The sequence below is a fragment of the Ambystoma mexicanum genome, chromosome 11 (assembly GCF_040938575.1).
Source record: "Ambystoma mexicanum isolate Mex_15411 chromosome 11, UKY_AmexF1_1, whole genome shotgun sequence".
In the NCBI taxonomy this organism is placed as follows: domain Eukaryota; kingdom Metazoa; phylum Chordata; class Amphibia; order Caudata; family Ambystomatidae; genus Ambystoma; species Ambystoma mexicanum.
The window spans coordinates 940,212,939-940,229,282 of NC_090934.1; the positions used below are offsets into that span (position 1 = coordinate 940,212,939).

General features: G+C 41.4%; 1 protein-coding gene across 7 annotated transcripts in view; it reads right to left on the bottom strand.

Moving 5' to 3' along the window:
• The window catches only part of LOC138503953 (uncharacterized), an 863,233-nt gene that overhangs the window by 95,408 nt on the left and 751,481 nt on the right, over positions 1-16,344 (bottom strand). For all 7 annotated transcript variants that reach the window (XM_069624086.1, XM_069624084.1, XM_069624081.1 and 4 more), the window contains one exon: positions 8,110-8,230. In XM_069624086.1, the coding sequence (XP_069480187.1) occupies positions 8,110-8,230 (121 nt within the window). The remainder of the gene's footprint in view (positions 1-8,109; positions 8,231-16,344) is intronic.

The following is a 16,344-nucleotide window of genomic DNA, read 5'->3' on the forward strand; positions in this document are numbered from 1 at the left end:
ACAGGCAGAGTACTACATCTCACGCCCGGGATAATGACTATTATGTAGATAAGAGCAAGAGGAATTTTAGAAGGAAGAAGCCCTATCTATACAGGCTTTTACTGTAGTGTTTTTCGGAGTATTGATAACCGCCTAAATAGGTACTGATAGTTCGTTTAGGAAATCGGAAAGAAAGATGATGGATGACCATGCCACTGAGTTGTGTCTGTATCCAACTAAAGAACAGCTTTAACACCCGAGGAGATAGCAACCTGGTGTATATGTAGGAAGAACCGACCTGGAGCACAGGATTACTTCTGCCCCTGATGAATGTCCGGTTATTTTGAAACACGGAGGACTGAAACTTATATAAGTTGGGCTGGTTCACACAATGGGGAATGAGAAAAATTGAGTTGCCATTGTTGTGTTGTGCTAATGAAATTTTTGGCATTTAATTCTGTACACTGAGGTGGCATGATTTTAAGATGTTTATGACTATGTTATGTTTATATGTTTTTTAAACAAATGAGTGTATTTCTTGTGCTAAAGAGAGATTAATATATTAAAAATGATATTTTTTGGTAATACTGCTTTTTGATGATTATTGAGAACACATAATGCAGCCCATATTTGTTTCGTGGTTGCTACAAGAAATTGCTGTCTGAGGATATATACTGTGTTGATGTAGTTTGTTATATGTTCCTTCCTTTTGTTTAAATACAGGTTTTACTTGAGGGCCACGATTATCAGCACTCGTCAGTGGAATTTGTATTTCAAATATTGGACAAAATAAACAAAACATTTGAATACTGAAGCCACACTATACAGACAATTTCATTTTTTCTCAACATCACATTTACTAAAAACATTGTGGGGCTCAGATATCTCTGCATTTAAAAATAAGCAACCCTTAAACTGTGGCTCTCTTTTTTTTAAAAGGCATATCTTTATATCAGTCTGTCAATATTTCACTAAAATCTAAGCAGGTTGAATCAAGGACCTCCATTCTTACCTTGTATTTCTGGACCAAGAAGGTTTTGCAATGAAGAGTGAAGAATTGGCTAATATTAGGAGGGTACTGAATACATTTATTTGGCAGTAAGACTTTCAGTATGATACTGTCCACGGATGCTGAAAAGGCTTTTGATGACCTGGAATGGAGCTTAAAGAAAATTGGATTTGGTTCATAGTGAATAAAGCTGAGGACTGGCTAGTAATGTCCAAGCAAGGAAAAAGGTCAGGCTTAATGTAATGGTAATTGTAATTGGTGATTTATAACATGCTTAATATCCAGTGTAGTGCCTGCTCCAGCAACGCCGCAGCAGGAAGGAGTCCTATGGGCATGTTTTTCCAACGCCACTACCTGTATCCAATTATCAGCAGGGAGACGGCATGAATATAATGAAAGAAGAAAAGTTCCCTCTAGTTCAAAAGGAAGAACATGAATTGGGAGTCTGAGGTCAGAAATGGATTGCCCATACTTACTTGAAGGACTATACGATTGAGAACACGTAATTCAAATAAAGGTCCTGAAGAAAATGCTGATACCCCTGATGTCATCGAAACCTGTCGACCACACTAGTTTTTGATATCCCAGAAGGAAACCGGGGATACGACATCAGGAATTCAATAACGGCTTATCGGAAATCCAACTTTGAAATTGTCGACACTCTCCAGATGTATCTGGTTCTTCTTTAACTGAATACAGAACTGGGACACTACTAGTTACCAGGCCAGATAAAAACTGATCTGATAAGACGGATCCAAAAACAATAAGTATACATTTTTTTAGCTTGTTTTTAGTTTTGTTGCACCACGCTATACCAACTGACCAATACAGACTGAACACACTTCTGTGCGGGTGAATAAAAAGAAAACGGCAATTGGCCGTAAGGAAATGCTTCCCCCTTGAAATGCTCATGAAGCAATAAGTCTGGCTCAACCACAGTTGTTATGTTTCTTAACCTTGTTGGAAGATCACACATTGCAAAGACAGGGATAGACCTTCTCACCCTTTCCTTTTAGATAGGTGGAGCACCAGCTGTGACCTAGGGACAGCACAACCCTTTAGAGATAGGGTGTGCTTCTCAGGGATAGTGCTAGTACACACACGAAAGGCTAATTTTTGAATAACTTCCAACACTCCGCTCTATAACTGTTCTTGTGTGATAAAGAGTTTCTAACCGCGGACCAGGGGATCGAACATGTGTTACTTCGCGTCGTCTTGTTACAAAGACAAGTGCCCCAGAGTTTTCGTCCCGAGACAATACATTGGTACAATTTGGAGTTATACATGATCTTATCGACAACATTTACAGAGTGGTAAATTTCATTGTAGACAAAACACTGGAAAACATGAACATTTTATTTTATTTGGGGGGTCTCCCCCGAAATCTCCCTTTTTTAACCCTTTTAAAGCCACCTCAGCCTCGGCCTGACCCATTTTAACCCTGTACCCCTGCACTCTTTTTATATGTATTTAAACTTTTTGGTGTTTTCCGGTGTTATTGTCCACTTGGTTATGTACCACTCTGTTTTGTTTCCGATAAAATGACTAGTTACCCAATTTGGCTATGCTCACTATTGCCGTTTGCATTGGCCATGGAGCTATTTGTTCAGGAATGAAGGCAGATATAGAACAAGCATGGCCTCTTTGCAAAGAATCTTGATTTTGATGGCAGGGACACAATAACACTATGATTATCGCGAAATTGGGGTGTTCCAGTAGATGTCTGGATTTTAAAAAAACAAGGTTAAATGTAATTTCCAGAATATAATGTAGGAGACAGTAGGGCTGGGCGATATGGACTAAAGTCATATCTCAATATTTTTGGGCTGAATGGCGACATACGATCTACATCACGATATTGTTTATGCGGGTTAAATGCTCCGTTATAAGCCACTAATTACATGTGAAGTGTCACAAACACCTTTATTTCTAAGACATTGATCAAAATAAAGTGCAAACTATGGGTTCCTCTTCCTGTTTGAGAATACACACAGCTGTGTAAATATCAAAATGTCAATACAAAATGTTAGTATATGTAATGTTTATATCTCGATGTTAATGATATTGGGCCTCATTACACGTTAGGCGGTAAAGGGTTTACCGGTACCGGTAAACCCTTACCGCCTTACTATGAGTTCCCTTTGCGGGACCCGACCTTAACGGCTGGTTTTTCCAGCCATTAAAGTAGGATGCCGCAAAGGTACCTCAGTGCTAATTACGGTACCGCAATTTGCGGTACCGTAATTAGCTCCTTCCCCATTCCCATTATGCCCTATGGGGGCAAAAATGGGAATGGGGAAGTGCCTTGGTGAATGGGGAATTACCGCCCCCGCTCACCTTTGAGTAGGGCGGTAATTCTGCCATCCATCAAGGCGGACACGGTAAAATACCGGCGGCAACCATGGCGCTAATAGCGTCATGGGTCATGGTTACCGCCTACCGTGTAATGAGGCCCCTTGTCTCATCCTATATCGATTTTGAAAATATATCGCTATATCTCCAAAACTCGATATATCGCCCAGCCCTATGAGACAGGAAATCATCTGAAACAGTTATTCCACTTTGGGTGGAAAAGAGATGGCACTACTGTGTTAAATGGCAATTATGGAATTTGACCCGGCTATGCAAACTAGGAATGGCCCTGCTGCGCTAATGGAATATAGCACTGTTGTGTTATGTGGGATTAACAGAATAGTGCCCTTCTGTGCAAACTGGTCCTCTTGGGATCTGATACTACTGTTCTCACTGGGCCCAATGTCAAGTTTGTGCTAGCACAACATTATGTAGTCTGCCCCTAGTGGAGAGTGTCCAAGATGTTTTAACAGGGCCTCATGACGTACATTCATGATGTGGTAACTCAGCATAATAAACTTTGCGCTTTTCAGTTGCATTCGATAAATCCTGGAGAAACACCCCAGGGAGAAAAATGGCCTCTTCGTTTTAAACTGAAAGGCACTGTTTTCCCCCTGCCAGTAGTGCCTTATTATGAGCAAGGATGGGAGGATGTTTGGGGTGGGGGAGGCTGAAGAGGTGGATTATATGGAACAAGAGGGTACTCCATACGAAACAGGAACTGAAGGGAGTAATCTAATATAGATTAACCTCAAGGTGTTCCCGTTGGATGAAGTTTAAGTGTAATTCAAAGCGCATTCAGCATGAAAACATGCAAACATGACTTAATCAACTAATTCATAGTGTACATGATATGAATGTAAATTATTAATGCAACGAATGGTGAAAAAAATGGACCCTAAAAATGGGAAAAAAAGTGATTTGTTTTTATTATTTGAAAAAGTCAAAGGAAATTGAATGCTTCACAAAATTCTAAGCAGACCAAACTAAAGAATATGCATGACCAAACATCACAATTACAAAAAACAGACAAACTCAATTATAACTCCAGTATAAATACACATGATTGCAATGACACAGAACGTTTGTGAATGATTTCTATGACCGAAAGAAAACTAATTGTCAGTGAACCAATTTCAGATGCTGCAATCAATCTTGCACTGAACCTGACTTGCCCTAACTAAGGTGAGTAGATTTCTCAAGGGTAGTGTTACTACAAAGAGTTATAAACACTGTAGTATTTCAAATAATAGCATTATTTTATAAATGTATTAACACTTTAGTATTTCAGATCACCTACATCCCACCAATTTTGTACTTATTGGCGCTGGGATTCAGGTGTGGTTAGAACTAAGTCTATTTGTTGGGACTAGAATGGACATAGAATGGACATATAATCGAAATGAAGTCAACGCCATTCGCCCTTGTAATCACAGGAGTTTACACTTGGTTCAAGATCAAAGTGAACAGCAGACTTGGCGTTTCGGCGGAATGTTGAGTTAGATGCCGCCTTCTTCCAGACAAGATGTCTCTTATCAGCCGATGGGTTGCTAACCAAAAAGGAGGCCTCCACTATGCGGGGGACTAATTTCTATTATCATGTAGATTGGCTAAAAAGGGATTTTTTGCAATTCACCCAGTGACAAGGAGCATCTCACAGAGTGTGAAGAGCCCATGCTACCATCATCATAGTACTTACAGGCTGCCAGTATCCCATCACCAGAAGAGACTAAATTACACATACGGGTGAAGAGACAACCACTTGCATAAATCAAGAAAGAAAGAAATCAATATAAAAGTGAGAAGTACAAAGTGCGGCTCTCAATTAAAGTACAAAGAGTGAATAAGAGGCCAAAGTGGAAAGTATACCCTACATAGCTAATGTTCCAAAAGCCCCATGTGTTGAAGAGGTGGCTTGGCATACAAATGCTCCCAACCCCACTCTGCCAGAATGCCTGTATTATTCCCCAATTGCTTTCTTCCTGTCCCCTAACAGTATTCAAAAACTCTGCACATTCTATGTTACACTGTTTTCTTTGTAAAAAAAACAAATACAAGACAAATATTTGGCAGTTATCAGGGGCTATTTTGAGGAATGGTAGACATATTTGAGCCATATTTATGGCTGTCAATTGACGTCTCAAAATAAGCCAAAATTCCTCATAATAGCGCTTAATCACTGACAAATATTTGTATTTACAAAAAATGGTTTAACATGGCTTTTTTAGTGTCTCTATTTGTGCAGCCAGACCCTCTTTTTTCCCCTCCCCCGAATGTTAGGTTTGAATAAGGCATGCAGAGACACCATCAAATGTATGTTACATCATTTTTTTGTAGGAGAAATTATTAGTCACTAAACATGTGCTACTTAAAGCAATTGTAGCTAATTGTGAGCCTTCGTATGTGACCATGAATTCATGCACCTGCAGAAATAAAGGTATCTCAACATTTTCCACCATTCCTCAAAATAGCCCCTCACTAGTGACAGACATTTTTTTTTTATTAAACAAGGATGCAACCTAAATTATTTGTGGCTATTTCAATCTACGTAGTTTTAGAATAAGACATGCACAGGCACAGCAAAATCGCAGTTCCATCCTTTTTTGTAAAAATAGCATATTTGTCAGTGGACATGGGCTGTTTAGAGAAATTGGAGCTAACATTTAGCCATTTCTACAATCACACATTCACTTTCCCCAAAAAATAAAAATGGCCTTGAAATTTGCCACACTTCTTCTAAAAAGCCCCCTACCACTGACAAATACCTTTACAAACAAAAACAATGTAACATTGTATTTGCAATATCTGCATTTATGCTTCCAGGCTGGTTGCGTGAGATAAGGGGGCAGTGGGTTTCTAAGGAGTTAGCAACAAGGTACTCAGTTGCACAGTATTGTTACACTTTTAAGGCCCTTCCTACTCCAGCGCATTGAGGCCCGGCCAACACTCCCTAGTCTCCACTTGAATGCCTGTGTAAAACTATGACTAAACCAGGTGATCTCACAAACATATTTTGTTGCACCCAAGTCTTCCAAATACATTTACAAAACTCAAAAGTCCTTATTTTGTCTGGTGCTGCTTTGCATTCTGATACAGTCTAGCTTCTTTTCAAAACGTCCTTTTTGCTTAAAATAGTTCTACAAGGATGTATATGTTTGATGGAGTGGTTTAGTATGATTTGTGTATAGAGTATTCTTGAAAGACAAAACACATGTTTCTACCAACTACACCCTGAAAGACCGTGGTCAAAATTCTATGTTTCGGACTGGGCTCAAATCCCTGCATTCATCACTGGACTGAAGTGTATGATCTTAGGCAAATCATTTGATCGCACAGTGACTTATCTGTGAAAAGTAGAGGTCCTTAGAACTGATTCTGTCCACATCATAATCTAGAAACAAGATGTCCCACTCATTCTATTGCTCCATAGCAATAATAGTAACCAGTCATAGAGCGCATGGAGACCATAAAAAAGGCTGTGGTGCATGGAATAAATCAACATAACATAACATATATTGCACATCACAAATTTTGTTTGCTTTTTGGATTACTCATGCCAATTTCTTTCCATGATACCATCAAGTATTGAAGCCTCACATAACATGTGACAAACTTCCTGTAGCATACTTTTCTACGATTTCATACTAATGTCAATACATATGCAAATTAGGGCCCCCGCATGTCCTTTGTCACAAAAGATCTCCCACATGTCTTGGATATTTATAAAAGGCATCATTCTGTACACAATATTGCTGGCATCCCTTCCAGGGGCATCTCACTGACATCTGTATTACAATTATAGTTGTTCATTAATAATGTGCTGAATACCAGGAGTGGTTTCTAAGTGCGGGACAGGGATTCGAACCTGTGTTGCTCTGCATTGTCTTGCTTCCAAGACAAACACGTTCCTCCTGAGTGAGCTATCCTTGTTCCCCCTATCTGTTGCTGGCTTTCTCAACAGAAGCATGCTGGCTACCCTTTTTGAGAGACTGTTCCCTCAACAGCCTGCCCAATGAGAACATTGTATATCACATGATGCTCCTACTCCAAAAAGTATGCAAGTAAATAAACGCATGTCTTTCATATTCACTGAAAAACACTGTTGCGCCCCATTATTTCCTGCAAAAAAGTATAAACACAGATTTTTTACATTTTGTGAAAACACTGGAAAAACATCACTGAAATTGGAAAAAAAAACACTGAAACCCAGAAACCCTAGGCATACTGCAATGTGGCCATGCTGTGTCAATCCCGTTTGATGAAATGTGGCCATTGCATGCTATGGAAACTGACCAAGACACGTGTATCTATTTGCACGTAAGGGCACATTGTTCTCCGAATGTGCAATACCACTATCGTTATCATTTAACTATATAATCCCCATGCTTGTTTATTGGGCTATACATGCATGTACTCTGCGCACTAGTTGCTCATTGATGCACATATGGTCTGATGCCATTGTTGCGTACACAGTTTGAGGTGATTATTTTATTTACATTCCAGGCCATTGATGCATGAACTGTTTGGTGCCATTGTTTTAAAAAACAATTTCATTTTCAAAGGAATTTATAAAAGGAGCCTTTGTTACTTACCTTCTTAGTCCAACAAGCTCCCAACTAAGTATTTTTGTCACTTATTAGGGCCCTCACACAATTTCTCTTCTGACTTAAAGCACTGACGAATGGGCACAGGGAATGGGGCTATGCCTTTTTAAGCAGCAGACTCCAGTGAACGACACAGCTATCAAAGACTTGCCTGCAGACCCTTACCATGCATTGCATGTCTCTGATTGGTCAGCAACTGAGCAAGTGCCCAAAACGCATCCTCTTCGTTCAAATACATCAGTAAGATGGCTGCAATCTGGCTCATTCCCTGGCAGTAGCTCACTTCCTGGAAACACACAAACAGAGTGGCCATTAAAGACATATGAAGTTAATGGACAGGGCTCTCATCAGAACAAAGAGGTGGTTTGTTATTAATAAGGCCGATCTTCCTACATCCAAACACATGGATGCCGCCTCCCAGAATAACAAATGGCAAGACAGCATTAGCAATGCCTTATGATTGCTGAGGACGTGTATGCTCCTCCCATTTGCACAGACATGCATAACATCCCAGCAGTTAAGGGGTTAATAATGAGGCAGTATGGAAAAGCTGTGTGTAATCCAGAAACCAGCCTTAGAGGAAAATAACAACCAAAATAAGCTCTTTTTGTATACTCTCATTCTTCTTAATTGCTGCATTTTAGAATTGCTTGTGGGCACGTGATGATAAAATGCATGCAGTTTATATTCCTCCACTCATTAACCTGCTGAGAAAGCGTTCGGACTTCTCTGTGACAATATAGTCAATGTCGTGTGTGTCTGCAGTGATGCTAATGATGGCTCCTACTTTTTTCCAGATTGTCTAGACATCAGTGCAATGATGCACATCTCAAGGAACACCCAGGAGCCGTAGGGTAAGTTTCCTGGTAAGATGCTTCCTCGTTTAGATCCCTTAGGATAAGTATTTCAGTAGGTGGGTCTACTGGGGCCATCTCCCAAGCAGACAAGTACAAACTGGCACTCTTAGACCTCTAGGTGGGGAAACACTATAACACGACATCCCTCTCGCTCATGACATCAACACACACATGCCGTTGGAAGCGGCAGATCAGACACCACACATCATCCTTCCTCAACAAACATCCAACCACACCAAGGATTGAAGGAGGGAACAAGTTTAAAGAACACAGGAGGAAAGGGAAATGGGAACAGAGCAGTCTCCACAACACGCTCGCAAGTGAGGACACACACATGCTCGCAAGTGAGGAAATGAAACCACGAGCTAAGGACAACCACCACACATCTCACAAGCATCACCAATGCACAGGTGCCCCCAGCCCAGGAGTAACACTTCAAAACAACTGGACCAACAGCAACGTACTCACAAGTGGTTCTGTCCCACAGGACCTCAAGCACCAACCCTTGATGTTAGTTACCTAACAAGCACCTGCTCTCACACAGACACCAAGCATGCACACTGAGGGTAGATAAACAGGGGAATGTGAAGTGGAGCCACAAGGACAGTAGTCACAAGTTGCTAAGAATGTCACTACATCTTTATCTAGTACCCATACTCAGGATGCCATCACGCAATCACACATCAAAGGCAGAGCGCCTGTCGCAGAAGACACCATTCCGTCCTCACCGGCACTTAAACACACTTGCACCTTTTTACAGAGAATATTCCGTCCTCACACATCCATGCACTTCCATCCTCAAAGATTTTTTGAACGGCCGAAATTCGGCCAAATCACGCATTCAGTGTTTTTAAAAAAAACATTTTGTGTAAACCTGAGAATAAGAAACTTCTCCATAGACAAGAAGGGTTCCGGCAGGCAGGGGCGTTGCTAGGGTGGGGGGGGGCTAAGGGGGCTATAGCCCCTGATCTTTTGGTTGTAGCCCCGGATAGAATCTCAGGAGCTACAGCCAAAAGACTAGCTAGCCCCCAGTCCCAACAGTTCCCACATCAGCTTAGCCCCGGGTCTTTTCCAGACCTAGCAACTCCCCTGCCGCCAGGGTGTATTTACGACTGAACAAGCCTTTCAGCTGACCCTGATCATATAGAAGTACATTTTTCAAAAGAAGATGCCATTGTACCTCCTGTTCATCGACCTTACAGCGACTTTTGACAGCATTAATCAGGACTTCGTGTCAGAAATGCTGCTGAAACAGAGTGTCCACCATATTTGTGTTCCTTATTTATTATTGATTTTGCCGCTACATTATTGACACGTCCTACAGACCATTAATAAAACTAGGTTGAATATATTATTTGAGGGTGATGTAGTTCTACTCTTTACATCAGCCCATGAGCTGAGAGAGAAAATAATTTAACAAATGTGTAAAGAAAAAGAACCAGTAATAAACCCAGAAAGACAAAAGTTATGTTTTGTTATAGCAAGAAGCTCCCCAATTCTCGTTGCGCTAAATGGAACCAACATAGGAAACATGCCCCACTTTTCTTATTTGGGGGTTCGTTTTAACTCCAGAGGTGATTGATGATCTCAATGGCTGAACAATCTTGAAAAGAAGAGCATGGGCAGCCCTAATCTTCTAAACAAGAATTGGAGGGAGTGTAGAAGAACCTACCTCAGGCGTTCACAAGGCACAATCTGTATCGACGGCCAGCTATGGTGCCGAGCATTGGGAACACTAGAGGAAAGCTCAGCTGGTAATACGTGAACATAAGTTCTTTAAAAAGGTTCAAAAAGTAGCTATGGAACCTCCAATTCAGCTGTGAAAATAGAGTGTGACAGTATGGTATTGATTATATTGCAGAACTTAAACCAGCCTTTCTATGGATACAACAGGAATTGATTGTTTACAAAGATTTCATGGAGCATGTTCCTTGCAATAATCGTATGAAACCATGGGAATGGTTCACACATGTTAAACGGATATTTTGCAAGATAGATCGTTGTTCCATATTGGGAAATCCAGAGATGATGGATGGCACCAAACTTCATCTTGTAAAGAAAGCTTATTTCGACTGGGTCCTAACTGACTGTCTAGACCGGCATAGCCACAAAGCCACTTTTAGAAAATAACTAAAGAAAAAATAAATATGGGCTTTGAGCCATACCTCGACTGGCCAAAATCACTTGGCGGGAGGAACTGGCTTGTCAGGTTTCGCTTTGGTATTTTAATGTTACATTCTTTCACTGGAACTTGGTCTGGACGGCTGGACCAATCTTGCCCAATGTGCGACTGTTGCTACGAAGACGAATGCCATTCTCTTTTCTTCTGTCCTATGCTCTGTGATATAAGATGCACTTGGTCTTTTCCCGTTTTGAAGTTTTCTAATATATGTACTGTGATAGAGGCCCTTGATTTTTCTAAACATTCCCTGAGAGTGCCCAGGGTTTTTGCTGTAATGAACTTTCTGATTAGAACATTGAATAGATGCTGTAAATGTTTATGATTATTAATTGGGCGCCTGTAAAAACTGCAACATTTTATTTGAACTTGTTTTTTTAATAATGATGTTATTGTTTTTGTGTTTTTATCATCATTTGGAAACCGAAACACAGTTGTTCTTATGTCTCATCTGATCCACTGCGCGCCTCACCACAGAGCTGTGGCCACATCATCAAGGAAATGAGATGTAACCACCTGCAAAATCCTGAAAGTTATTGCTGTTTTGGGTGGGGGGGGTTGACAGGGCCTTGCTAACAGTCTTCAGTAACCTGCTCCTCAGCAAACATTGTAAATTATACGCAGAGGAAAGTCACCTGTGGTGCTGGGTGCTTGTTAATGACCAAGTTACTTCATTAGATTTCTAATCTTTAGACATATATTCGGACACTGATGTGAATTAGAAACTATGCTGGAAGGAATGGATGAATGGGATCCTTGCCTCAGTTCTACCATTTATTGGCCTCTGTTGAGTGATACAATCAGGTGTAAGTGCCAGATTCCTAAGAGCAACAGGATTACCAATAATCACGCCTATTTCTGGTGTCGTCTTTCTGGTATTCTTTTCCCAGAATCTTCCTTTCTCGCAATAGCTCAAGGCACAGACTGGATTTGGAAACCATAAACAGTCCTCAAAGAGTACTGAAGTAACTTTAGCTTGGTTGTTTCAAGAATGCAAACTGTTGAAGAACACACCAACAAAATGAGCATCCTCACCTCCCTATGAATCTAAACAATAGCGCCTGCTTAAAAATGCAATGTGAACCAGGCTTCAGTTTGACATACATTCAACAGTGAAACACCCTCTACAATGTGGAACTAGTCACAAGACCCCAAGCAGTGTGGGTGAGGATACCCTCAAGGATCACCTTGTTAGCTAGCTTGTAGCAGGTCTAATGCACATGCCTTTTCAGTTGTAGATGCCACGTTGAGTCATTGCCTTTACATTACAAGGTCCATCAAAACCAGCAAAATGTGTTCCTTAATTCTGTACTCCTTGTTTATGCCAACATAGCAAATGAACACTCACTTTGGATCCAAACATTGGAAGCACACCTTGGCCTTCAAAGTAAATGGAGGGGAAAACAAAGACCCAGTAGACTTTGTGCTTTAATACATGTTTCTAATTCTCTTCCTTCTTTACTTTAGTTAATTTCTAATGCGCTCCATGGTACCCGAAGGCTTAGAGGCACACATATAATGGGGACAGACAGAACAACATAAATGTCCGGGGGTGTCAGTTAAAATTCTCTTAGTTGGTATGGGTGACTAGGAGAATAAAAACATTTTTAACTTCTTTTTAAATGTCTCCGTGGACTCTGTGTCTCTCAGATCCAGAGGGATAGTGTTCCAAGCCATAGGGGCTGCCATGCTAAATGCTCCCCTCTGGGCTTTGGTGGTTTTCCATCACTGCGTGTTCAGTAGGTGGGTGTTATTGGATCTCAGAGGCCTCTGGCTCTGTTTCTCCATCACCTCTTCCATCAGGTAGGTTGGCATGCGCCCCATGCAGCATTTGTGGATGATCAAAATCAATCTGAACTGGATACTTGCCTCCACCGGAAGCCGGTGTAGGCTATGGCTGTCATCGGACACATGATCACTACCCTGACTGTGCTGTTTTGAATTACATGCAGAAGATTAATCTCTGATTGTGGGGTTCCGATGAATAAGCTGCAGCAGTAATCGATCTTAGCACTGATTATGGCTCTGGCTATTGCTTCTGTGTTGTTTCATGAAATTAAAGGCTGAAGATGAGCCAATAGCTTTAGATAAGGGGTGGAAGATGAGATCAGATATCAGATTCTTCGCTTGAGGTTTGATGGTTAAGTTCTGATCTAAGATTATACCCAGAGTTTTGACTTTCCTTTGGGTCTCAAATTTGCAGTCTGCGCTCTTGAAGCTGTTAAAAGATGGTCTTAGCTTGGCTAATTTCTTGTGTGTTACCACCACCATAAATTCAGTTTTTTCGTTGTTCAATGCTAGGCCATTCTGTGCCATCCATACCTGGATGATATCATATACCTTATTGATCTCAATTTCATCCATGTTGTGTACCCCTCTGAGTGGTATTACACCTTGTGCACCATCTGCATAGTTAGAAAATGTGATGCCTTTATATTCTAACAGGTCAAAAGAAGGCACCATAAAGATGTTTTACAGGCAGGGGGATACACAGGCACCCTGTGGTACACCATGGACTGAAGCTACTGGTTCAGACTCTGCCTCCCCGATGGCTACACTGGTATGTCTATCACTTAGAAAGCATTCGACCCACTGCACCGCTTGCTCTCAAAAAGATGCAGTGTCCCCCAACCTGGTGGCCAAGATGGAGGGGCCCACCAGGTCAAAAGCCGCACAGAGATCAAGAATCATCAGCAGCAAGATTTGGTCTACATCCATTGCTTCCAACAGTTTAGATTTAAGGTTTAGAAGGGCTGTCTCCGTTCCATGATATTGTCTAAATCCCGACTGGTACTTGATCAATATCTGGTGACTGTTCAGGTGTATCGAGATTTGGTTATAGGCAACCCTATCAAGAATCTTTAAGAGAAATTGGGTGTTTGTGATTGGTCGGTAATTGGTAGGCGTGCGTGGGCATAGATCTGGCTTTTTAAGGATAGGTGGTATCCATGCTCTCTTTAGTCCTTCTGGCACATAATTGTGTGTGAACGAGGTGTTTACAAATTCTGGTTAGTGCTGGTATTAATGTGGGTGCACATTCTTTAATAATCAAAGCAGAACAGAGATCCCCCCTTACAACCGGTAGTTTTTAGTTGCCTGATGACCCCTGCGAGTTCTACTTCGGTGACCCGCGAAAATTTAAATTCCTGTTGTATGCTAGATTTACTAAGGATTTCCTTATGATCTGTTTCCTTAAGGTCTGTTCGAGTTTTAAGAGTGATTTATTTTTGCCTCAGTACTCTTTCTAATTTTTTCTAATTTGTCCGTCATTTCTGATTAATGAACACCATGCCTTATCTTTCACTAATGGATCTTTGCCAGGTCTGTTAGGGCATTCCTCTCAGTATCTCGAAAATCTCTCTGCTGTCAGAAGTGGCCTTTGATATTCCATTGCTAAACAAATCTTTCTTTGCCTGTATGATTGCGTGTTTATTGATCCTAGTCGATCTTTATATACTTCCAGGCTTGGAGAGTCCGGCCTCTTCCTCCAGTCATGGAAGTATTTGGCTTTCCTTGTTTTTAGTTCTTGAATGTCAGAATTAAACCATTTGTTGTTCTTGCGTTCCTCAGGGCAACATTTTTTCTTTGATGGTGCTACAGATTCTGTGATTTCCTTAAGTGAGGTGAGAAATAACATGGTCATCTCTTGTAGTGTGTCTACCCTCATGATTTCTTCAGTCAGTGTGGAAGCCCAAGGTTTAAGTTTATCAGATGTCAGTTTCTTCAGATTTCTTACCAGGATTGATACCCTGCTATGATCGTTTTTTTTTTTTACAAAACTTTCAGTTTTTATCTGAAGGTATATGCAAGGGTGGTCCGACCACAGACAGGGCAAGACTCCACTGGCGACAATGTTAACATTGTGGGCGGCAACCCAATCCAGTGTGTTTCCCTTGTCATGCATAGGGGTTGTAACTACTTGACTGAACCCCAAAGAGCTCAATGCAACCTCTAACGCGCTTGATATAGCATCAGAATAGTCATGGGAAGTCGGGTCCTGCTATTGGTGCTCTATATACCAATATTAAGTTAAGAGTTATTTCTGCGCTCATCGCTATTTTTACTGACATTAATTCAGTACCTGTTATGTCTTCTACCTCTACTTCCCAAATGTTTAACTCTGATTTAAAAATCAGTGCGAAAACCCCCTCTGCCCTCCTTTCTATCTTTACACAAGATGGAGTAACCTTCTAGCCAATCCTAAAGATGGGCCAGCTGCGGCATAGCTCCAAGTCTCTGTTAATGCACAAATATCTAGGTTTTGTTCCTGTATGTGTGCTGCCAATTCTGTCGCATGTTTGATGAGGGATCTAGTGTTTAGTAGCATAGTCTTAAGTGTGCAGGTGGGTTGCTTGCCTTTGTCTTCAGCGTTGTCACTAAGGGTGTTCTGGCCAACCTTGCTGCCCATTGTGCCACTTGTATTACCCCTTTTACTGTGTCTAGCTACGTGATGGCTGGTGGTGGTAGTGGGCATTTGTTTTCTTCCATAGCGGTCCGGCTCCTTTAACATCAGCATCCCTGATTCCACCTCCTGTGCACATGGTTCGTCCTCCCTGTGGGCCTGGTAAGCAACCTCACAGGAGAGCCCGATGACACTGGTAGGAGGGAGGGGCTGGTTTTGTTATAGATCCCTGTGGTAGTATTGGAATTTCTAGCCGCTTGCTAGTTGCGATCTTGTCTGTGGATGTTGACAGTAAACTAATATTATCTAACCTGGCCCTAACTGCATTGATTACCTCTAAAACCTCCATGATGCCCATATGGCTGATAGAATTAATTTACTGAGAGGTATAACGTAAGGTTACCTATTTCGGCTCTTCCCCACCCTTCACGGACTGCCACAGACCGCTTGGGTTCTCGCACCGGCGCTCTCACGTCTGATTTACAAATTTCTGCAGGTGCGGGAACTCAAGGGCTTCTGGGGATTGTGGTATGTGGTCTCCTTAAGGACTCTGCCTCGAAGCATGGTGCAATAACGGGCTGAACATTAGCTGGCAAACTTGCAAACTATCTAAAATTAATTACCCACCACTAATCTTGAGCACAATTTTGCAAATGTCAACAACTAAAAAAAACTTCTAAAAGCACAACAAAATCACAATAAATAAGGGGACTAAAATGATGAATCAGAAAATGGCTACAAAGTAACCGAACATACAGATGGACTTACTTATATAGTCGGTGAAGTATGTGCCGTTCTATCAGCAAATGCCAAAATCGAGCGGGCCCGGGGACACAGCTGCTTCTGGGGCTTGTGGTCTGTAGTCTCTTAAGGACTCTGTCACGAAGCACGGTGTAATTACGGGATAAAAATGACCTGGCAAACTTGCAAACTATCTAAAATGAATTACCCATCACTAGTCT